The following is a 25,352-nucleotide window of genomic DNA, read 5'->3' on the forward strand; positions in this document are numbered from 1 at the left end:
TCCTGCGCTTTGAAATCATACTTCAGCTAGATATCATGTCACAAGCATGCGCTTGTCAGTAGTCTTTAATATCATTGCTGCTTCACTGCTTCAAGTCTGAAAATGAGAAACATGTCATTACTTGTTAAACCCACTTATCAGGCCTTTGCTATGTGAGCCCCAAGAGATGAAAACAACCTTCCAGAGGTTGTCAGGTTAGCTAACTTGGTGTCCTCCTTCTAAAACTTCCCTTACACACACATTTTAGTAAAAGACCTATTCTTTAAAGCAAATGGGCTTTGGTTTTATATTTGTGAAGAATATGTACAACAGCATGCTTTCCCTGTGCACAGATGCTTCAGCACCTCAATAAATGCATGAAATTAACTGATTTCCCTTAGGTCAGCTTAATCTTTAGACTCTCTAACGACAAACAGCGCGTACAGTTTTATCTACAAACGACAGAGAAAATCTGAAGGTATTTATGTTTTCTACTGATTATAAAAAATAGGCTGAATGTTACAACATTAGGAGCATTTTAATATAAGAAATAATATAAAGACTAAGTACTGACAATATCTAAACAGACAGTTTCATTTCCCAGCAGTATATCCAGTCTTTGAATGATCATGAATCTAATTTGCAAAACGGCTACTTTAAAAATAAATTGAGTACATGCGTCCACTGGTGGTGTATCCCCTGGATCACCATGCAAACTGACACAATATTGCAGTAGGTAGCAAATAAAAGCCCACTTGAAAATAATTTTAGACATGTAACACACAGTATAAGAAAAACCTGTGATGCTACATTTCTAAGACAGCCCAGATAACAAGCCCAACAGAGTCAGTGTTTTGCTGCAAGTGAACTGACTCAGATGTTCTGCAGAAGGCTGAGAATAAACCTTTTTTGTGTTTGTGTAGGTCACAAAAAAAACAGTGGAAAAAAAACAACACCAAAGCCGTGTGCTGACTACAGGACAGAGGGGTAGCAGAGGAAAGACACCTCTGATGAGGTGTTTTAGAGAGGCGATGCTGTGCACTGGAACATATTGAGGTTGTGCATTTCAGATATTCAGACTTTATCGTACAGTATTTATCTCTTGTTTGTTAAGTGAGTAATTTTGCCTGCGATTATTGTTGATTAGAACTATTATTTGCAAGATAAATGGCAAATAATCTTGAATTCATTCTAGCATTTGAAAAATGCAAAGATACAATGACGATACCAAAATATTATTTAACTGTGTCAAATTCCGGTTCACTCAATAGAAACAAACTACTGTAGAAATAAACTACTGTCTCTGTACACACAAATGTTTTCTGTTAGTTTGCTTGATTAGAGCTTTAGAGCTTTTCTCTGTATGTTGAAGGCTCTTTGTAGACTTTATATTTGACTAACATTTCTATCTTAGCTTGATTGTGCTATCCATGTTTGCTCTGTTGCATATAAGGGGATTGGATTTTAAATTCTTAAAACACGAATGAAATGTTTCAAAATGCAGTTGGTGAATACTTTAAGTTTATGAAGTTTATGAATCTTACAGCCAGCATTATGGGGCGATCGTGGCTCAAGAGTTGGGAGTTCGCCTTGTAATCGGAAGGTTGCCGGTTCGAGCCCCAGCTTGGACAGTCTCGGTCGTTGTGTCCTTGGGCAAGACACTTCACCCGTTGCCTACTGGTGGTGGTCAGAGGGCGCCAGTGTCCGGCAGCCTCGCCTCTGTCAGTGCGCCCCAGGGTGGCTGTGGCTACAATGTAGCTTGCCATCACCAGTGTGTGAATGTGTGTGTGAATGGGTGGATGACTGGATATGTAAAGCGCTTTGGGGTCCTTAGGGACTAGTAAGGCGCTATATAAATACAGGCCATTTACCATTTACCATTAGTGGGCCGTGTGCTTTAAACTGAGTTTGTGTCCTGGAACTTGCATTAACCAAAGTGAACAGCTTTCTTTGAGCATCTAGTGTGACTAGGCAGCGTGGATCACTATATCAGAAAAACAGTCATTCGATGCATGGTTGCGCTGTTATCTCATCTTCAGTGCTTGTTGCTGCCTGTTGATGTTATATTGCCAGTCTCAAGGGAGAGGGGCACAGGCGTCCCACACAGTGAATTAGTCAGTACTTAACCCTGACAGTTTCTTCTAGCCTCCTGTTTCTCCTCTAATTACCATCCCTTCCTAGCCAGTAATTAAGTCATCCCACAGCGGGGGCTTTTTACCACTAGGTTGGAGAAGGAAAGTGGCATAAAGTCCCTCCCCAGATCAGCTCCTGTTGATTTTCCCAAACCTATATAAAGCTGAAAAATGCAGATCAACGCCCAGTTTCTGCAGTACTCCAGTGATTGTAATTGCAATAGCCCCAAGATGACTTTGTGTTGTGTGTGTATGTGTGTGTTTGTGTCTTCCAAGTGTGTATAAAAGAAACAGATTAGAGTAGAGGGAATAAAAACAGATTAAAGTTAAACTGATATTTTCTGTGCCCCACAGTAAACAACGCTTCCAGTGTGTCTGTCACGTAAAAGTTTTTCAAAAGAAGTTTTAAAAAGAAAATAATTGCTCATTCGATGCACAACAGTGATAATGGCAACTCGAGAGATTTTAGCAGTGCTGGATTTTCAGCTTGCCTGATTGGCTGAGACGAGTGCTTGAAATCCAAGTGCTGGAAGTCGTTACTGCTTCAGTCAGCAAATGGGAATTCGTGTATGCTGCCAAAGCACGAGAAGGCAGCCAAAATCCTTTTGGTGACAACATGTTTGTGAGTCATCTAATTTGCTCAATCACTAAAGCATCACTAGGAAATGTGAAATATTTATATATACATTACAGCATTTATCTGTGATTTTTTTTTTTTTTAACGTAGGCAGCCAACTGTGGAGAGCTGTCAGAAAGTGAGAGATGACTTGCAAGTGGAATCCATGGCTGGACTTGGGGACATTGCCATTACATGGTCAGCATCTTAAACCTTGAGGCCACCTGGATGCACTTTTACTGTGTTCTGCTCAATGACAATACAATAGAACAGGTGACATACGGCTTCAGACTGTACACAATAATACTGCAAAGGTGCAATATAGTGCTGTTCAATTGTTGATTAACAGAAAAAAAACAACACTAAGCTCTCTTTTTGCTTCATATTGCAGGTGGCATTGTTATTTATCTTATTATGTTTTCTCATTACATTCATTCTGTCTGCGCACACAGTGTGTCTCTGTCACTGCCTCACAGCTAAAAACAATAAATGAGTAGCAGTTACATGAAAGAAGTGTACGTGTATTGGTAGAGAAGTGCATGGATGAATAGAGATAGCCGAAACTCTACGCAATTTTCTCCTGGTCCACAGAATCTGTGTCTAAGTGAATGTAAGTTTAAAAAATTTTGGCAGAAGAAAAACCCATCATTTTCTAAGTAGAACCATGATTAGATGCAGAGAATGTGTTAATAATGTAGGCTTTGGTTGTTGTTGGGGTTTTTTGTTTTTGTTTTTTTGAGTGCTGCACTTTGCTTCATGGTATTTGTGAGTCATCTGAACCACTCCAGTGCGTCTGTGTTCATCCATCCTCACCTTGACTATGACCTCACTGCCAGTTTACCTGTCTGCTCCCCTCTTCCTTGTTTTGATACTGAACTCAGCGGATCCCCTTCAGTGTCTCTAACACTTATATACATTTTCTTTATCACACACTTTTAGCACCTTCCTGTCTCCCTGCCTAATGGCAATCCAGACCCTCAATGTCTCTGTCCTCTTTCTTCAGTCTGTTTCATCCTTCCTGACTTCCCGTCTGCCTCCCTCCATCACTTCCTTTGGCTACAGCATGCTGAATTAAACATTTCTGCAGCCTCTCTCAGCAAATCTGCCGACTACATCAAATCCTCCTTTGCTCACTCTATCCAATTACAGATGGCTCATCCAAACTAATTCGAAACCTGAGTCGGACAAATGTAACACCTTTATATCTTTTTAAAAAACAAATGAGGTACATATCAGCACATTTAAATATTCACTCTTGATGTATGAGTTAAGTTTTCCTTTTAAAATGTACAGATGTTAAGATATTGCAATTGGAAAAAAAAACGTAGGGGTGGGAGTGTGGTCCGAGATTCAGAGCTTTCTGTTTGATGAACTGTTTAATTTTAGAAACGGAGGAAAATGAGTTTGGACATGCAAATTAGAATAGCAGATTATTCATTTTAGTGCTGATCAAGTGGTCGTCTAAAAACTGATTACATTTAGGAATAATTAACACCATGAAGGAAATTTCCTTTGAGAAGTATTCTTGGTAAATTTAATTAAATAAAAGCCTATCGTGGTTGCAAAAACCCTAAATCAAACTAGCCAAACTGGGGAACATAAACTTGAAAAAAAGAAGAAAAAAGCCAAACAAAAACAAGCTATGATGGTGATCATGGCTCAGTGCAAATTCTTTTTAGTTGTTATGTTTGGTATGGTGAAATACATGATATTTAATGATAACACAGTTGAGCTCCAAACTACTCATATCATTAAATGTGTATCCTTATGTTATTAGCTAGGATTAGTAAACCATTAGTGACCTGACATTAGACCTCGTATAATTCAATAACATTTTTTCACTCAGCAGTCAGCTCTCTGAGATTCCTCAAACTATTTATCTGCTTTTGTAGAAAGAGTTTCGTACAGTATGATGGACAAATGCTTTAGTGGGAAATTTTGTCATATTTCTGTACGACCTTGTAGTCAAAGTGTTGTTGCAGACTCACTGTGGAGATGTGTGTTTGTCTAATTGCCACAGTAACATGAGAGTGCTGCAGCTCCGTAACAAAAACAAAGCATGGAAAATAATAATGCCATTTGGAGTGCACAGCACGTAATATTGTCTCGGAACAGTCAAAATATGTGTACTGAGTCGCCAAAAGGGAAATGAGACTCGGTGAGGAAATCACACATGTAGCTATGACACTTTGGCGCAAGTAGTTCTCCAAACCAAATTTCCAACTTGGAAAGCATGAGGATCTCTGGGAAATTATTGCCATTGAGCTCCTGCTGCCACAGGTAAGGAAAAGAGAAGAATTGCTACGTCTACCAGATGCTGGTGGTTTGTCCAGATGTCCAGATTTACAAGCAGCTTTTACTGCTGGATTATCTTAACAGTCAAGAATCTCATGAATTAAGGAACAAAGGAAAAACACTTGCAATAAGAGGAAAATACTTTCATGTTTTCACATGAACCCAAGCACACAACTTTGGACAATGTCGAAAAAAATCAGGTCAGGACACTGTTTGAAGTTGACCTTTTCACATGTAGCACACAACAGGAGATAATGTGCTTCAGAGGCATTCTCACTACTGGTTTAGGTGCCCACCAACAAGCTGTAAATTCTTTAGACACTCACTCAATAGGGTATTGCGCAGACTTTGTAGGCAGCCGAAAGCAAGTTTGATTAAGATTCAATCTGACTGAGCAAGACATTTCTTAAATAGAGCTTTGACCGATGATGATGAGACAGATGCAGGGCTGGAAGGGACGAAAGTACAGTGAAAGTGGGTTTTATAGTGTTTTTTTCAAAAGGCTTTACTAAGTCAGTATAGAGACAGAGTACAACAGAGGAGTGCAACAAAGAAAATCTAAATTTCCTTTGTGAAATAAGTTATAATACTTGTGTTCAACATTTTTGAATCAAAGTCCAAAGATTGAACTTCTTTTGTTATGAGATTTTAATTTAATTTAGCATAATATTTTCGCAGGTCATTGCAGGATTTTGATCGGATCCTTGGATACATTTTGAGGGTTGCTGAGCTCTGACTTAGTGACAAGAGAAGCTCTATCAGACCTCTCTATTCATCCTGCACAGCTTTTCAGAGTACAATCTATGAAAGCCATGCATTTTAATAAATATTTTTTATTCTAAATAACAACCCTCATCCTGCTTCTTTGATTACGGTGCAATGCTGATTTGAGGCCTTTAAAATGCATTAATGGCTACCAGATTTGCATTTATATTGGATTTTTTTTCCCAAACACGCAAGAACCTGAGATTGAGCTCTGCGAACAAAGACCAGACAGAGAACACGCATCATCTGAAACACATTCGACCCTATAATAGAGTACAAGCAGGAGCACGAGTGATGCTAGTGTGAGCAAAACAGGCCATCGAATTTCACCACTAACACCTTATTCAGCTGAGCTCTGATATAAAAAACTGTATGCAGCCAGCAGTTAAAGTGGCTTTTTTGACCAAAATACAATAAAGGAAATATATATGACAAAGAGTAAGATTCTGTTTAAAGACTGCAATCAGCAGGGAGAGGGTGGCGACAATTACTCATACAAAGAACACTCCAATAATTTCTTTAAGACACATAAGTCTAGAGGGAGCAGATAATTGGTGCCTTCCGGTGTGTGTGTCTCTCCCCTTGAAGCGGCAATGACCTTTTCAGAGCACTAGACGCAGGGCTGGAACCTTCTAATTCCGTGTTTATCCTTCAAATTAGGCACACTGCCCATGTTATTAAAGATGGGGGAGATTTGTTTGTTGCTGATCAGGTTGGCATTGTCCACACCACGTGCCTCCGGGGTAATCTCTCTTGATAAGTGAACCCGAAAGGAATGGATGCTTTGTCTCTCTGCAAATCTGATTCAACCACTTTCCACCACTAAATTGTTGAGGCAGAGAAAGTCCCCGGGGAAATTTACAAAGCGATTCAGTCCTCATTGGTTGTTAGAGCAGAGCACGCCTGGGCAATCATGTGCCAAGCAGGACCAAGGCTATGTATGATTTCATTCCAAACAAACACTACATCAGTCGATGTCACTCCACCTTCCTGGTTGAAGATGCGCTAATCACTGAAATTATCTGAAGGTCGAGGTTGGAATGATTTAAAGCTCTTGACCTTTGGCAACAATTTCATGCATTCCTCTTAGATACTTTGGGGTTGTTTTTTTTTGCAAAATGTATATGCTGTGCCTAGAAGTATTTCTCATTTTTGTACACTAATAGGCATCACAAGATCATTTAAATGTCAGACGGAAATAAAAAAGATCTATCAAAGTTTGAATTGTTTACAGATGCCTCGTATAGGTATGGATAGTTGATTGTTTTAATGAGAAACACATCATTTTTTCATACTTTAGGTTTAATTGACTTGTCATGATGAAGGGGATATCTAGAAATCATGGCTGAATTTGATGCCACTAATGGTTTGTTAAGTGTGAAAAACAACAGGAACCACCTGGGCCCACCAATAGTCCCAGAAGCACCTGACGTACATACACACACTCTGTTTTAATAAATCACTGCAGCATCACAGACAGGACTCGACGGCTGTACAGTGTCTGCGGAAAGCAGCTTCTGAAGTTTTGCCTCTGAGATTCATGTCTCTGTGCAACATCCTGCTCTGTCAAGTTACGCATTATGCAAATGCATTGTTTACCGTTCATGTGACAATATCAAGGAGTGAAAGTCAGTGGGGACCAAGGGCTGTGGCAAGTTACCAAGTGAGACGAAGGAAAGCAAGACAAGCAAGTCTGTGAAAGAACTGCCAAAGAATGAGGCAAATGATTCTCTTACTCTGTTTGCAGTCTTTCTATAATTCCGACTTAGCAGACTGTAGGGGGATGTTAGGAAATCAAAGCACATCATTCTGAGAAAGATAGATTTAAGCCATCTGATTTTTGTACTTTTGCTTCTTTGTGTGAGCACTGAGGAGGCTGGCGATGTAAAGCAACAGAATGTATGTTGCATGTTATGGATTATGTTGCAACTAATGAATGTCAAACTCTATGATTTGGGCATAAATAAGTAAGTGGTGCAAAATTAATATTTAATTGAACTGAACTGATTTGAACTGGGCTGAATCAAAGTGAACTGCAGTGCAATGAGTTTAATTTAATCGAGTGAATAACACATTTTTGTGGGCCTAATTGCTCAGTCAAACTAGAATAAAAATAGAATATTAACATTCGTGAGAGTTTGAAAAATTAGTGGTTGTTTACAGAATTGCTGGAATTGCTGAGGTCCTGGGACAGATTGGCAACTAGTCCACGCTGTACCCTCGCCACGAGGTTAAGTATGCAACACCCTTAATTTCTGGGTGATCGCTTTTGATCGCAAGGTGATTGCCTAAGTCACCTTTGTCTGAGGCATCTTGTCTCCAAACGGCTGCGGTCTAACTGAGGGTAAATGCAGCAAATAATGACCATCTAATTCATAAACACAGACAGATCTATCAGACAATCGATGAGTCCAGCTCATCTGTGACATAAGTCTTTGCAATAGGGGACTTGACCTGGCTGCCAACTAGTTGTTATATTCCTATTTAAAGCAAGCTTGCCAAGCACCTATGTCCTCTTGCAGTTAAATATTTTTGCAGTTAAACAAGAAGTTGAAGAAATTGAGCTGATATTTCTCTAATTATGAATAAGATTCGACTAAATATAACGGGGAAAATGATTCATTATTCCCCTACCGAATTTGTTAGTTTGCCCACTTACAAAGACATGAACAGTCTCCAATTTTTATGGCAGTTTCACTTTACTAGTGAGAGGCAAAATATTAACCACAAATCCAGAAAAAGCACATTACATAAAAATTATAAATTAATTTGCACGTTATTTAGTGAAATAAGTATTTGGTCTTTAAGAAAACATAGCTTAGTACTTTTTGGAGAAACCCTTGCTGGCAAGCAAAGCAGTAAGCCATTTCTTATAGTTTGTCACCAGGTTTGCACATATCTCAGGAGGGATTTTGGCCCATTCCTCTTTTTGATACTCTCAAAACTCTCCCTTTAGCTTTTTGGCTGCCCCTTGTCAACTTCAAGCTTTCACACCCTCCTTTTGTGTTCTGGCTGAGAGAAATAGGTTTGTCATCCAGGATTTTATGGTAGATGGCCCCATCCATTGGCCTCTCAATGCAATAAAGTTGTCCTATACCCTTATAAGAAAAACAGCATAAGGTTTCCACATTTGTGCTTGACTGTGAAGGATAGTATTCTTTGGGTCAAATTAAGCATGTCTCTTCCTCCCAACATGGCGGTTCAAGTTCAAGCAAAAGAGCTCAGTTTTGGTTTCATCTGACTGCACCATTTTATCCCAGCCCTTTTCTGAATCATTTAGATGTTCACTGGCAAGCATAAGACAGGCCTGTACATGTGCCTTCTTGAGCAGAGGGACCTTGTGGACTTTGCAAGATTTCAACTAATTATGGTGTTATGTGTTATGTAGTTCTGGGATAATCCAACACCTTTCTCACATTCTCATGATCATCCTCACCCCATGAAGCAAGACCTTGAATGGAGCTCCAGAATGAAGGTGATTGACGGTCATTTTATTTCTAATTCTCAACAAGCTTTTTGCTGTCTTTGAGCACATTACAGCCATGTGCAGGTCTACGGTCTTGTCTCCGACATCCTTTGACTGGTCTTTGGTGGTGGAGAGGTTGTAATGTAAGAAACTGAATCTGTTGACAGGTTTTCTTTTATGGACATAATGAGTTATGAATCAAGATGATGAGTATCTGTATTTGACTGATTCTTTGTGATCTGTTTATCACACGGGCACACGGCCAATCTGTTGGAGCCAGAAATCTGTCTGGTTTGAAGGGGATCAAATACTTACTTCACTCAATGACATACCAATCTATTCATAATGTTTATGGAGCGTTTTGTCTGGGTTTTTGGTTGATGTTCTGTCTATCTCAATTGAAATGAAACTACAATAAAAAATAGAAACTGTTCACTTTTTGTAAATGAGCATGCTTACAAATTTATCAGGGGATTAAAAAATCATTGGAGGTTTTTATTTTACCAGTTTTATAAATTATTTCGATTATCATAAAGTTAAAAACTTGTATTTCAATTTACTAATAAAAATGGCTCGCAACATCACACAATAATTTCACTATTGCAGGAGAACAGTATGGAAAACCTAAAAGATTATTTTTGCGACACAGGTGGTATTAGTTACATTAAAATTAAAAAAAAGTGCTCACTGTGAAACAGACTGAACCAGCCATTGCCTACATTTAAAAAATAATCACAGAGTTACTGTAAAAGTACAGCAGTCAAAGTTTATCACACCATTCACATCTGCCTCTACTTTACCTGACCTGCATCTCTGTCATCCACTGTCCACACTGCTCAATCCACACCCCTCCTCAGCCAGGCTCATCAGGCTGAAACCCATCCGATTCGGCTGCTCTGCTCTGGATTTCACTCTTTATTTCCTAGGATTAGTACTCCACACTCTGGACTCTCTGCTCAGTTCAGCTACAGTTCCCCTGCTGCTCTGCACAGCCGGTAACTTGCCAGGTTCTCCATGTGTACCGTCACGCGCACCCCCACTCTGACCCAGCTCAACATCCCATCGGTGACCTGTTTTGCCCTGCAGTAATTATTCTTCTTTTCTCTAGATATACACTTCGCACAGTCTTGTAAGTTTATGAGTAAGCAATATATGTTGCTAAGCAGTTTGGCATGCCACAATTGCTGTTTTAAATTAATTTCTGTGGGGTCAAAATAACGTCCTTGAAGGTTCTAGGTACAGTGGGGCAAAAAAGTATTTAGTCAGCCACCGATTGTGCAAGTTCCCCCACTTAAAATGATGACAGAGGTCAGTAATTTGCACCAGAGGTACACTTCAACTGTGAGAGACAGAATGTGAAAAAAAAAATCCATGAATTCACATGGTAGGATTTGTAAAGAATTTATACGTAAATTAGGGTGGAAAATAAGTATTTGGTCACCTCAAACAAGGAAAATCTCTGGCTCTCACAGACCTGTAACGTCTTCTGTAAGAGGCTTTTCTGTCCCCCACTCGTTACCTGTATGAATGGCACCAGTTTGAACTCATCATCTGTATAAAAGACACCTGTCCACAGCCTCAAACAGTCAGACTCCAAACTCCGCCATGGCCAAGACCAAAGAGCTTTTGAAGGACACCAGGAAAAGTATTGTAGACCTGCACCAGACTGGGAAGAGTGAATCTACAATAGGCAAGCAGCTTGGTGTGAAAAAATCAACTGTGGGAGCAATCATCAGAAAATGGAAGACATACAAGACCACTGATAATCTCCCTCGATCTGGGGCTCCACGCAAGATCTCATCCCGTGGGGTCAAAATGATCATGAGAACGGTGAGCAAAGATCCCAGAACCACACGGGTGGACCTGGTGAATGACCTGCAGAGAGCTGGGACCAAAGTAACAAAGGTCACCATCAGTAACACACTACAACGGCAGGGAATCAAATCCCGCAGTGCCAGACGTGTTCCGCTGCTGAAGCCAGTGCATGTCCAGGCCCGTCTGAAGTTTGCCAGAGAGCACATGGATGATACAGCAGAGGATTGGGAGAATGTCATGTGGTCAGATGAAACCAAAGTAGAACTTTTTGGTATAAACTCAACTCGTGGTGTTTGGAGGAAGAAGAATACTGAGTTGCATCCCAAGAACACCATACCTACTGTGAAGCATGGGGGTGGAAACATCATGCTATGGGGCTGTTTTTCTGCCAAGGGGACAGGACGACTGATCCGTGTTAAGGACAGAATGAATGGGGCCATGTATCGTGAGATTTTGAGCCAAAACCTCCTTCCATCAGTGAGAACTTTGAAGATGAAACGAGGCTGGGTCTTCCAACATGACAATGATCCAAAACACACCGCCCGGGCAACAAAGGAGTGGCTCCGTAAGAAGCATTTGAAAGTCCTGGAGTGGCCTAGCCAGTCTCCAGACCTCAACCCCATAGAAAATCTGTGGCGGGAGTTGAAAGTCCGTGTTGCTCGGCGACAGCCCCAAAACATCACTGCTCTCGAGAAGATCTGCATGGAGGAATGGGCCAAAATACCAGCTACTGTGTGTGTGCAAACCTGGTAAAGACCTATAGTAAACGTTTGACCTCTGTTATTGCCAACAAAGGTTATGTTACAAAGTATTGAGTTGTATTTTTGTTATTGACCAAATACTTATTTTCCACCCTGATTTACGAATAAATTCTTTACAAATCCTACCATGTGGATTCATGGATTTTTTTTTCACATTCTGTCTCTCACAGTTGAAGTGTACCTCTGGTGCAAATTACTGACCTCTGTCATCATTTTAGGTGGGGGAACTTGCACAATCGGTGACTGACTAAATACTTTTTTGCCCCACTGTATGTAACTGAATCACTACAGGTGAAGTAATATTGAAATATATTAGCTTTAATTTGTATCTTTTTTTCTTCTTTTATTATTATTTTTATTTTTATATTATTTTGTATATGTGTCTGCATTTTGTCTTTTTATCCCACAGACCCCAAAAATTGACTTAATGATAAATAAACTAATTTTAGGAATAGTTGTGCAGTATGTTGATGGACTAATTTTAAAATATCAATTCCAACCCAGTTGGTATTCCTATATATGTAGATGACAACAAATTTACAATTTCTAATGATTTATCACAATTAATCACCATGTGATTCAATTCAATTCAATTCAACAGTAACCTCATGACCCTTTATTTCTTAACGCAAAGACCTAAATATATTATAGAAAAAAACCAACATTCAGATGACCCCCTGTCAGTAAAAACTTGGTGATGATGGGAAGGAAAAACTCCCTTTTAACAGGAAGAAGCTTCTGCTAGGATCTTGCTCAGGGACGGCCAATCATATACTGCATTCGGTTTGCGGTGAAAGGAGGATGACAGGACAAACAGACTGGATGTAAATGCCAAGTTTTGCCTATGTTATTGTAGGGTCTTTGCTTTACAATAAAAAGCCCCTTGAGACAACTGTTGCTGTGATTCAGTGGTATGTAAATAAAATTAAAATAAATTACATTGAAAATTAAAATAAAAATTCACCAGAAACTGATAGCTGACTGACTCCATTCTCTTGACTTTTTTGGTGTCTTAGCACGAAAGTCATTTTAAGAATACTGCTTCAACATTAAAAACCTACTCTGTTGTCTACAGTGTATTGGTCTACAGTAGCAAGCTAAAGCAAGGAGTCTTATCCGCACTTCATTAATATAATAAAACAATTTCACGGGGGTGAGACTGGCTGCATCTAAATATAAAAAAGTACACTTAATGGGTTAAAGATGTACAGAGTTCAGCTTTTTGCAACTAAAATCTCAAAATCTGAAAATAGCAAAGCCGTAAAAAGACATTCCCCTAAAAAGCATGAGTGGCATCAGTACACAGGCTGAAAGTGAACTCACCTATAAATTTTATATCTAGTCGTAAATCCTTGGCGGAATCTTTCCACAAAGGACAGATAACTCCGAGAGTGGTGGAAAGGTCCGCGGTCAGAGATGAGCCAGTCATATTGCTTGGTGACATGTTGTTCAGTGGCCAACGGATCCTGGCGGGAAGACTGAACTGTTATATGGTCCCATATAAACAGGAAGCAGATGACCTCAATAAACCTCCAGTTCATGCTTTTTTTTAAGCCGCTCTCTGTTCATTCTCGCTCCATTATGTGGAGACCTGATGGGAGAGAAGAGCAGAGGGAAGGGGGGGAAGGAGATGCAGAGAAAGAGAGTTGTTACATGACAAAGTCTATTTTAGCGGTACAAGAAGATGTCATAGAGTTAGGTTAATTGTCTTGTACCGAACAAATAAGACAGTGCCCTTGTCATTGTCACTTCACTGTGACATGGTGTATATTTATTTTCTGCTCTTTCTTAGCTTTGCGCCCCCTCCATGTCTGGATTTTTTTTTCTTTGTTCTTAGGAAAACATGCACATTCTGCCTCTTCATACATAGACTGTTTTTTGTTTTTGTTTTTTATTAACACTTTCTCCAGTTATGTAATAGCTATCATTATAATTTCTGACAGGGTTAGAGGCAACTTTATGACTTGTTATGACACTCATCCACTAACATGCAAGACACTCATCCACTAACATGCAAGATCAACATCTCCCTTTGACCAATGGTGGCAGTTATTACCAGAAGAAACTTTCAGTTAGACCACTGCTTTTGTCATCACACAAATCTTATTATTACATATAATGTTGTTCTGTAAATATGTCACAAACAATACACAATAAAAGCAAAAGAATCAATAGGAAAAGTTCATCTAAAAGCACCAGCCAGAAACCTGCCTCTCATTGGGAAGCATATACATAACATGTGCATGCTATAGCATTACTAACCCAGTTTAATACTTAAATACTGTTAAATTAAAAGTGGAAAAAAAAATTTGGACATTAAAAATTATTCATTTTCTCTTTGTACTCCTTGTGCTTTTGAATGAAAATATCTATTTGACACTGAAATTATGCCTTGCAGTTTGCGATAAGAAAAAAAAAGATTTTCATCAGTAATTGCATTTAAGAACTCTGGCCCCTGGCCGTGGAGCAACAGTGTGCTATTAAGTGCTACTCTATGCAAAAATTTCCCCTCCCTTCATGGTTTATTACACAATAACACATCATAAAAGAGCAGGGAAAATTTAATGGGCCTAATCTTTTCCAGTTAAATACATGATGAACTGCTTGATTGCCAAAGTTAAACTAATCATAGTATACGGATGGGGAAGGTTTTTTCTTTTTTTTAATTATTATTATTATATTTCTTTTTCTTCTGTCATGTCATGGCTCAAATTAGCACGTCAGTTAAATTAATTCTATATTTTTTATTATTTAAACAATGTTTCATCTCCTTGCAAAAATACTTGGAAGAATCAGAGATCATTTGAATATCAACTTATATAACTAGCAATAATCACACTGCCATATTTGAAGTATAAGCTGATTGTAATGAAATTTCAACTTTCCTCCAATAACACTTTATTCCCGCTTTAATAGCAGTCATGTTTTATGTTAATTACGTTAGACTAATTTGAGCTTGGCTGTCAGAATGAAACAATATAATGACACAGAGAGAGGAAATACTGACCAGGGATTAATACTTTTGTGATTGTGCTAAAATGAGCAGTGAGCATTTTTGTAATGCCATGTCAAAAGAAAATGTGAGATTTTTTTTTTAATATTTAAATTAAATTTTTTAAACGGTTTATAGGAGTGCTGTCTGCATACAGCAGTCTACTTTATAATTAATAACAATTCTTTAATGAGTTATGAGTTATATTGTTATCTGAGAACTACATGCACATCCAGTACAACAGGCCAATAAATAATGGAAATGACAAATCAAAGTTTCTCCATTTTTAATTGCTAATGTAGAGACAAATGCTGTTTGCATGATGCATTTTCATGAAAGTTTGTGCGTAGCTCTTTGTGTACATTACTATGGTTGGAGAGTGCATTGCTTCCTTCACAAATGTGTTTGCTTTTGAGTTATTCATATACATAAAATCAGTGGATATTTCTCCTATAAAGTAGCTGGTATAGTGGTTTTCAGATAAAGGCTGACCTGCTGTGACGGCTCTGTGCATAACGCTCATGGACGTTTTAAAGTTTTAATTTATTACTAATTATTTAATTAGAATTAATTATATATTCTGGTCATGAATGAATCAAAATGCGACTAAATTGAAAATTGGTAGAAAGTAATATTACTATTATGTAGTTAATAGGAATATTCCATACTGTATAGCATGTGTATTTTCTGTATACTGTATATACATATAACATTTCATACATGTGTATGTATATGTTACATACACCAAACACAGCAAGCATAATTTGTTGAGGATTTATGAAGAATCACAGGATCACTGTACAGTAAAAATATAGATCTTCTTCATGTACAGAATTCACCTTACACGTCCTTATGTGCCTATTTATTATATTAATGACTAACTGGTCGTCTTTCTCACTATTACTTACTGACTTACTGCAACACTTGATTTAGTTACTTTGTGCTCTTAGCAGTTGCACTACCATAAAAACCATGTCTACAGCTGACCCAGTACTCTGTCATTTCCACCACCTGGAGCATTAGTCTGAAACCTCTTAGTGAGCGCATTTACATTCATATGGCCACCTGACAGAGTAAATCCTCAGTCAGGTTTATTCATACGTAGATGGCTGTCTCTCTTGTACTGCCAAAAAAAATGATCTCACGACAGATTTTTTTCCTGCTGGCTTTGTGAGTTTCCCATCTGAACATTTTCACACTCTGTACCAAAATGTACCTGATAAAACTGAGTCTCGACCGAGCACGAGTAAGTGGTTATACTAAATGCTGAGTAACTATGTATAGTCGGTCAATTTATATTAAATTTTTTACGATGCTTTTTATTAGTAGTACTGTGTTAAAATAATAGTTTACGCATTGACTGTGTGAAGCCTTTAAAATGTGAGGGCCGCACCTTCATGAATCAGTGCTCATTGGTGAAAAGCAATGTCCACATGGGGCAAGGTGATGGACTTGTGGTATTTGAGGGGCTGAGGCATGTGGTGCAGTGAACCAGCTGCACAGCTGGAAATGTGATGGGATTAGGAATCAGATACACTCTTTTTTGAAGGTTTAAAAGTCTTTCAGTTTATATATGAAAGCTACAGAGAGCATTTGCCACATTTCTCCCATGAACACGCTTATGCTCACGTGCATGAAATGCTGATTCACAAGGAGCAAATCAAAGTAAATAAGCCACTAAGGACGGTGATGTTAAATTAGCTTGGGAGAAGATAACATACTTGGTTAATCACTATTACCCAGGTCCTAAGAGAACTGTTCAGTGTAGGAAACCGATGAATGTCATCACAAGGAGAGCCAAATAATTTGGAAGAGAACCACAGGGAGGGTTTAACAACTGGATGGGGTGTCAACCATCCAGTCCCTCATTGACAGAGAGATACTGGATGCATTTGCATGCACTAAATTCTGTGAGGGAATATGAGGATTTTGAGAACAAATATCAGAGATAGCCTTAAGGCAAGAAAATACAAATGGCACGTTGTCATACATCACAGAGGTCTGGCTCTAATAACTTACTTTTAGGATTATGTTAGACTGTATTTAAACATTACCCACAAGAGAAAATAAAACATCATGGCCTCACTGATGATTTTTTTCAAACATCTCATAACGATTCTCCACGTTTTGATGTAGATAGATAGTAGAGGTGGGAATCACCATACATCCCACGATACGATATTATCACAATACTTAACGCACGATACGATATTATTGCAATTTTTAAAAATATTTTGCGATATTCAGATTCTGTACATAAAGGTAAACTTTATCAATATTCATTTTATCTAATAACAAAGTCTCACACTCAGTCTTTCTCTCATTTCAGTCAGTTTTATTGTTGAAAACTGAACGGTTTGTATTACAGTCTAGTCCAACTTACTATCTGGTACAATTATAGCTATTCTGAACTATGAAATTTGTGAAAACTATGCAGCCCCTTCAGCAACTGAAGAATTTGAAAGTAAATTAAAACAAAATATAATTTTACATTAAATAAAAAAGTTTTAAACTTAATTAAAATAAAACATGTCTTAAATGAAAATAAGTAAACTGTCATGTTCATTGCTGCCATAAAAAAAAGTTAAACACATTTGGACAGTGAAGGAATGTCAGGATTCTTGCTCAGAAAAAGGATCAACATGCTCTGAAGTCAGAGCATGTTCCAGTCCACAAAAACTTTTTTGTAACATTAGCAAACAAAATATCACGATACTACACAGTATCGATTTTTCCCCCACCCCTAATAGATAGATAGATAGATAGATAGATAGATAGATACTAGTTTCAGCCTTCTGAATTGGTTTATTGATCTGGTATCTCTACAGCTGGTACCATGGCAGACAAAAACAATGCAGACAGAACTACAGATTGTTAGTAGATTTCCAGCATCCTCGTGAAAACACCAAAAAACTGAGTACATAGTATGCATCTGCACAACCATGGTGTTGCTCCTTCAATCCTGTTGATTGTTCAAATCGAATCCCAACCACTAGTAGCTCTGAATTATTCCAGCCTCCTCACCTGTGCTTTTCATGGGCTTGGTCACAATTCTTTTCCCCCTAAAATCAGCCATCATTTCCTCTTTCTTGTTATATTTAGGAGCAGACAATCATACTGTCTGAGTCAGCACTTTAAAATTGTTAAAGAACTTCAGCAGATTGGGGAGTTATAATAGAAATCTGAGATGTACAAAGAAATAGAACCGAGGACTGAGCAGTCCCAGTGGCACTCCTGTGTTACTAACCACCACGTCAAGCTGGCACTTCCCCTGCCACACAATCTGAGACCTGTCCAACAGACAGTCAGCAATCTACAAGATAGTAGATTCACTGACCCCTATCTTGCGTAACCTCTGACTCAGTGGAAATAAAGGCACTGAAAGAAAAAAAAAGGTGCCATCGTTATCACTGATGTTAGAGTCACCATGTTGCTGCATGTGACAGGCAAACCGGAGATGGTCTTTAGCATGTGGTCCAAGGTACGACAATTTTAGTCTCTTTGATACTTAAATTACATTTGACTTTAGGGCAACTTGATGCAGGATACCAGATATCTATGCAGCACAGAAGTTTAGGACACTGGGACTGATAGAATAAGGGCCTGTAGCCACGTGCCTGAGGAGGTGTTAATACAGAACCTGAGCTGGGTCTTCTTGCACTACTGCATGGGAAGACCCAGTTCAGGGTCCTGTGCCCTTGTAAAGCAGACTCAGCTCACTGATTCAGTCCAGATTGCATTGCTGATGCTCATACTCACAAAAAGAAAGCCATATGAAAGCCGTTAAATGGCAGAGGTCACCCCAACTGTCCCATGTCACTTTGATTATATATGTATGTATTTCTTTGTTAAGAATCTGGGCCTCACATGCTCAATACACATGCAACTCTATTCCTGTACCAAGGGTCACAATTTGCAGGGCTGGCCAAGTCAATCAATTTTAATCCATGAATGGGAGCAAATTACATTTGTTCTCATGTCAAGAGTGCTTGTAACTGATGAAAAGATGTGTGTACCAGCAATGCACTTATGCATTTATGCAAAGGTAGAGCATGAGATCAAAACAAATGGCAATCTAAAATCATACTCACATTTGCTTGGTCATCTGCGCAAATAGGGTTTGTTTTCACTTTCTGTTATATATATATATATATATATATATATATATATATATCATTTGAGGTATTTATTTTTGGGGTGGATTAACAGAACTGAGAGGGGAAGAGACAGCGAGTGGATCACGTTTACCCTTGAATAGCAGGGTAAAAAGGGGAGGATGTCTGCTTCAGGAAATCACAAGACAGGACAAGGGAGGCTTGTTTTCTCCATCCTCTTTTTAAACAGCCTTATTCATACTGCAACTCCTCCTCCATTCTGCTTCTTTCAAGGGGATTCAATCCCCATTCTGGTCCCGTCACTAGCTTTGCCAATCAATTCCTCTCTCCCTAGTGTGGGGCCCTAAGTGTCTCTCTTTATTCTATAAAGTTCATAAGAATGGGGAGGCTTGTTCTGCTTATTTGTATTCTAAATCCCAGGGAGGCAAGAGATCAGGATAGAAAGAAGCCTACTGCAGGGAGACAGGTAGACTCACTGGAATTAGAACAGATAGTGTATTCTGTATTTTTACACTGTCCATTGTTCATATGTGACATCTTGTCACCAGTATGTAATATTTATTTTCTACATTTTCAGTCAGAGGAATTGTATGGATATTAGCAGATGGGATTCTCTCTGAACTCTTATCAGCACAGCTGCCTCAGAGTGAATTTATTCCCAGTGATACAGGTATAATGCGCGTAGTGAAGCAAAACCTTTGACGCGAGGTTATGGATGGCTGGCAGCCTATGAATTTTTATACTCCTCTGGGTTATTTTACCATAGTTCATATTAATATGACCTCAATGGGACCAAAGGGTATGCAGGATTCATGCTGGGGAATGACAGAATGAGGAGTGAGAAAGCAGAGTTGCATCTATATGCCAAACCACTGTCGTCTGAATTTGGAGAATTATTATTGCAGAGCTCACAGTCATGTCTGGAAAGGCGTGGTAATGGTCTGCCACTTGCAATTGCTGGGAAGCAACAGAGGAATGGGAGGAGCAGCCGTGGCTAACTTCATTTGTACTGGATTCTTCCCCTCACCCAATCTCTCGCCTTGGTCCTTCCGTTTCTTTAAAAAGGACTGCAGTGGCACCCTGACCTTCAGAAAACATGGCTGAGCAAGCAACACTCTGTTTGATAATTAAATTCTCTGGTTGGTCAGCAACCAATCAGCTCAGCTCGGGGATCAATGGCTGATTTTAAAGAGCAAACTAATTCACTAATGGTCAGAGTTATTCCAATTTACCTGGCTGCTGAATTATTGTGTCCACATCTATTCTGGGAGGGGAAGGATCAATGCAAACAGGGGAGAGGAGTAGCAGAGGAGAGCATCCGTCATGTGATGTAGTGCACAGAGCGTGCATCGAGGTTGATTTGATGACTGCCCAGCTGAACAGAAGCTATGCGGGGGCAGTTTATGAGATGTTTCTAAACAGGGAATGTCTCTGTCATAAAGCAAGCTAATTAATAAGGTTTCAGTTTAAGTGTGAGCGCGAAGACCACGGATGGTCTTAGACACTGGGGTGTGTGATTGGGGTGTCAAAAAAATTAAGCAAGCTGGCAAACCACAGGGCATAGAAATTTAGCATGAAATAAAAATGGAATTCATTTACATCCTGGGGGATTCTGAGCAATGGAAATAAAAATATTGTGACAGTTGAATCATTTTTTTTCGCTCTGGGTTTTTTTTTTCCTTCACTCATATTAATACCTTACCTTTCTATTAACATTGCGAATGGGAGTGCTAACATGATTATCAACAGAGTATGTCTCTTAAATAGCACTTTTAGACAAAAAGGAGCATAGCATTACTGATTTACTTCCATGTTCATCTCATTCCAGGAAAACGTGTTTTAAGCTGATAGGGGAAAACAGCAGGATTCTACCTCTTTAGCCAGAATCACAGTCGTTCACCAAAGAAAATTAGATGGTACAACATGCGAGCCATTTGTCACCACATCCACCACTGATGTTGCTGGCTACTGTGGCTGCATTACAGATGAAGATTGATCATTTGTCAACTTGCAAATTGGCTTTCAAGTGCTTTCTCTAATTACTCTGTGGTTTTATTGATGAGAAACCACTAACTGCTTTCCTTCGATTTACCTCGCTGGGCACAGTCGTTGTTTTGAATATGTCGTCTCTCACCTTCCAATAAGCCTTTAAAGGGGAAAATAAAAAAGGGCGCAATCCTCCAAGCGTAACAGAATTTGTATGCTACTTCTTGTTCAAAAGTTCGACTGAAGGGATATGAGAATGAAGGCAAAAATGCCAGAATTAATTTCAGTCCCTGAGCTGGTCATACTCAAAATGCACCCAGAGGAGCCCCTGACATGAATCAGAGCCTGAACAGGAGTTGCTGGGAGGATGTAAATGACACTGTTCGCACTGCAGACCTTCCGTGCTCATGCATGTAAATGTCAAGTGATGTTATCCACTGTATGGTTTCCAGTGACTAGCCCTAAAAGGTCTAGACCAAAGCAATGGACGAGCAGGGAGGAAAAAAATCTCTTAGAAGGCTGTTTATCTGAGATCAGCTCATATAAGCTGCTCTAAGATAAGAGTGATGTAAATCTACCTAACCTGCTATCGTGCTTTACTGTTTTTTCACGTATGCACACATTTGTTTTACTCAAAAATCTGAAACAATTTAATTTATGCATTTATTTGAAGAGAATGACCGTAAAGTCTCACCGAATTAAACAGCTGATCCTCCTTCGTTGTTTCTCCATCCTGTGACTGATTTGTCATAATTGCCAGTGACTGTAACATTGTTTTTTTCCAAATCACACTATGAGGGTAGGGTGCGAAGAAGTGTTGTTGCGAGGCAACTGTGAGATTGCAATTGGATCGCAGAACTGCATTTTATTTTAGAAAGACATATGTGAGGAAGTATCATCTTATCAAGGTGAGAGCATGATTTCCTCATCCCATTTCAATATGTGTGCTACAGGACTCTGGCAGGAAAAGTAATGTTTTCTATATACTTTATCACTGTGGTCCTTATCAGCTCTAGCAAAAGATTAAGCTCAGACAGAATGATGTGTTTCACTCTTAGTCCCGCCACCCCACCTTAACCTCCTAAAACTGTCTTTTTCTACTTACAGATGTCCATATATCAAGTTTGCAACAAAAAAAAAAGAAAGAGAAGAAAATGATTTGGCAGCATAGTTCTAAGAGTTAATGCTGTTTCACCTTTTCACATCAACATTCCTCTTTTATACTTTTTTTTATGGGGAGCTTCTTCTGAGAGAAATGCATAACAGCTGCTGTCCTCTCAAGAGAATGGACCACTGGCATTATGTGGAGAGAGGTTTACTCCAGCTGCAGTGGGTTATTTTTGTTTGCTCTTGCAATCCCCATTTGCTCCCTGCACTCTGATGCAATGCCATCTCTGAATTTATTGACCTCATTTTCTTTCCATTTTGATGTCGACTTCCTAATTCAGTATTCGACAAATTGTAAATCACGAGACTTTGGCAAGAGTTCCCTCTCTGACCGGCAGCCTTGCTCTTCAGCAGCAGAAGGAATGGGACATTTAGGCGACGGTCACCGGTCCTATTGTTTCTAATTCAAATCCATATATTTGTGTCAGGGAAGGGGGAAAAAGGAGGAGGAGGCACAGACTGTGTTCCATAAATCAGCAAAATCTGCGGAGACGTAGAGCAGATGGTGAAATTTTATTTTTAAAAAAAAAGTTATCCCATCTCAATTCATTGCAGATTAAGCACTGCAAAGCTAAACTGTTCCATATTATGCATGGCTTGGGTCAGTACTATTATCAAAATTCTAAAGATATTTTTGCTCGGTGCCAAGCTCGTTCTCCCACACAGTTCGAACGAGCCTACCCACTGCTGAGTGAACTGTATTAATCTATCAACATACATAATATATGGCTTTTGTTGGATTCTAGCCTCCAGATGAACTGGACGGATTTACCATTTGACCCAGGGAGTATTTATAGTCACTGTCCTGAAGTAGGGGCGCTTAAGTGAAGAAACGGACTTGAAATATTTGATATAACTGCAGAACATTTCCATTTGCAGATGTGCATATCGTGAAGCAATAAACAGAAAGGGAACATCACTGGTATGAATGGGGTTAAAAGGATATACAGCTTCTGTATTTATAACGTTTCAGTTTTGCTCTACTTCAACCTGTGCTGATACTTGTTGTCACATGATGTGTTTGGGGAATTTGCGGGGGGTTACAAAAATGAAATAAAGAAAGGAGTGCTTTGGGAAATGCTCTATCACATACACACACTCAGTCATGCAGTGTATACAGCAGATCCCCATGCACAAAGGCATCCCGAGCAGACATTTTCAGGACTGATATGACTAAAAGGATAGTGGAATTTTGCTGAGAAAAGCAATTTTCTTTCCGCACCATACTTCGTCTGCTCTTCTTGGGAGGTTATCGTTTGCAAAAATGTGTCCTTGATATGGGTTAGTGCAGCCAACATGTACCTATTCCCCATGTTAAGTTTGAAAATAGAGTGCTCTTGACCTCTTGCCTTTGAAATTCTTCCACTGTCACTATATTCCGCTCGTAAGCTGTCCTCTTTTTATGCCGTAGCTCAGAGGCTTTCGCTACAAGGTTAGCGTTTTATTTTTCCCATCCTCCTTTGCTTCTTTAGCCTCCTTCCTTTCCAAGACAGAAGCAAACTTTGTCACAAGCCTTGTAAAATGCATGGCTTTATACACCTATTCAAGTCAGCTGTTGTTATATGCACCTCAATGCATGATTGCCAATAACAGGATTTCCTTTTGCTGCTGAATAATTAACAGGCCTCTTTTGCCAAAATTGCGGTATGAGCCTCAGAAGAACAGGAGTAAATTCCTGAGGTCTTTTTCAAATGTTTACATTAAGAAAAGACAGGAAGTGCGTCTTCACGATTTAATATTTAATGAGTTGGTTTAGATATAGGTAATCCTTTCCCTATAGGGTATAAAGGATTTAACTCTGCTAATAATAATTAAATCAAGGCTACAGAAATTGAAAAGTCAGCCCTCTCTTTAGCGATGGTTGAAATTACAGGTTTTTATATAAATGCATCAAAAATGTTTTCATAGAGATCAAAATCTAACAATAGACGGATTGACACATAAAATATATTTGCATATATAGAAGAAAGGAGAAGGAAGGTCAGCTGACACAAACGAGGCACTGGTAAATGTAGATGATGCTCTCATTCAAGTAATAAATTATAAAATGTGCACTACTTTTCCACAGATAAGTAGGTTTTACATTCATACAGTAGGTTTTTCTAAAACATTCCAATAACACCATAAAATAGGCTAGTTGGAAAGTCAATGGTGTTTTCTGCTAACAACCTTATACCCAGTTAGGGCAGGGAAATATGGCCAAAAATATTTATCACAATATATATTTGAAATTTTGAGGTAACGATATAACCGATGATATAATTGAAGCAAGACAAAATACAACTCCACAACTTTATTAGTGCAAAAAAAACCCGTCAATGTATTTTCACTTAAACAAACAGCTTTTTTATGTGCATTAAAGTTATGTAAAGATTTAACAGTACAAATGCAAATTCCTTACTGACAGTTTAACCAAAAGGCATTTTCAATGGAAACTGGCCGACATATCCTCAGTATAACCATGTAAAATATCCACAAAACTTAAAAAGAGGTTATACACACACATACGCTAATATTATGTTGAAGCAGAGTACGTATCACTCCGCGAGGCTCCTGACTACGATAGCCATAATGCTCCGACAAGCCATCAAGTGGTGCGGCTTCGTAGCTTAGCAAAGTCCTACTAAAACGTTTTTTGAGCGCCGTGTACCACATAAAATTGGTTCGGTAATAACGACGGCCTGCTAGCATGCTCTACCAAAAAATGTGCTTTGGTGTGTATCTGACGGACGAAAGCTAAACTAGTTCCACACCACTGAAGTTGCACCATCTTTACAAACCAGTTCTGGTTCATCTGTTTCATTCAACGATTCGCTTTCGCCCTTCTCATTCTCCGTCGCTGCCATGCTTTTTCTGCCATGTGCGTACTTAAACAAAGGCACTGCGCATGCACGTTTTAACCATATTTTATCGCAATATTTAATTTTCTTATCGTTGCCTAACATTATACCGGTATTACCGTGAACGGTATGATATGGCCCAGCCCTATACCCAGTCATTTATTTTTACAGTTAAAAAGAAATGTTTTTACATAACTGCATATGTTTCTACATCTATGACGTCAGCTACAGAGAAAACATTTTGCTTTATTGAAAAATGCTTTGCTTTTTTAACAACATGCCTAAGTGAATTCCACAGTAGCAGAAAAATGGTCTGCAATTAAAAACAAGCTTCTTTTTCTTGCAATCCTCTTTTTCGATTGAGCGCTTTTTGTGTTTGTTTTGGCTTTTGCAGGGCGTGTGTGTGTGTGTGTGTGTGTGTGT

General features: G+C 38.9%; 1 protein-coding gene across 1 annotated transcript in view; it reads right to left on the reverse strand.

Moving 5' to 3' along the window:
• brinp1 (bone morphogenetic protein/retinoic acid inducible neural-specific 1) overlaps positions 1-25,352 on the reverse strand; it is a 120,347-nt gene that overhangs the window by 73,726 nt on the left and 21,269 nt on the right. The window contains exon 2 of the mRNA XM_085463844.1: positions 13,153-13,420. Coding sequence (XP_085319970.1) covers positions 13,153-13,370 — 218 coding nt within the window. The 5' untranslated portion in view covers positions 13,371-13,420. The remainder of the gene's footprint in view (positions 1-13,152; positions 13,421-25,352) is intronic.

This window comes from Copadichromis virginalis, linkage group LG7, assembly GCF_057382275.1.
Source record: "Copadichromis virginalis isolate Kocher_CV1m ecotype Utaka linkage group LG7, C_Virginalis_male_GT1.1, whole genome shotgun sequence".
In the NCBI taxonomy this organism is placed as follows: Eukaryota; Metazoa; Chordata; class Actinopteri; order Cichliformes; family Cichlidae; genus Copadichromis; species Copadichromis virginalis.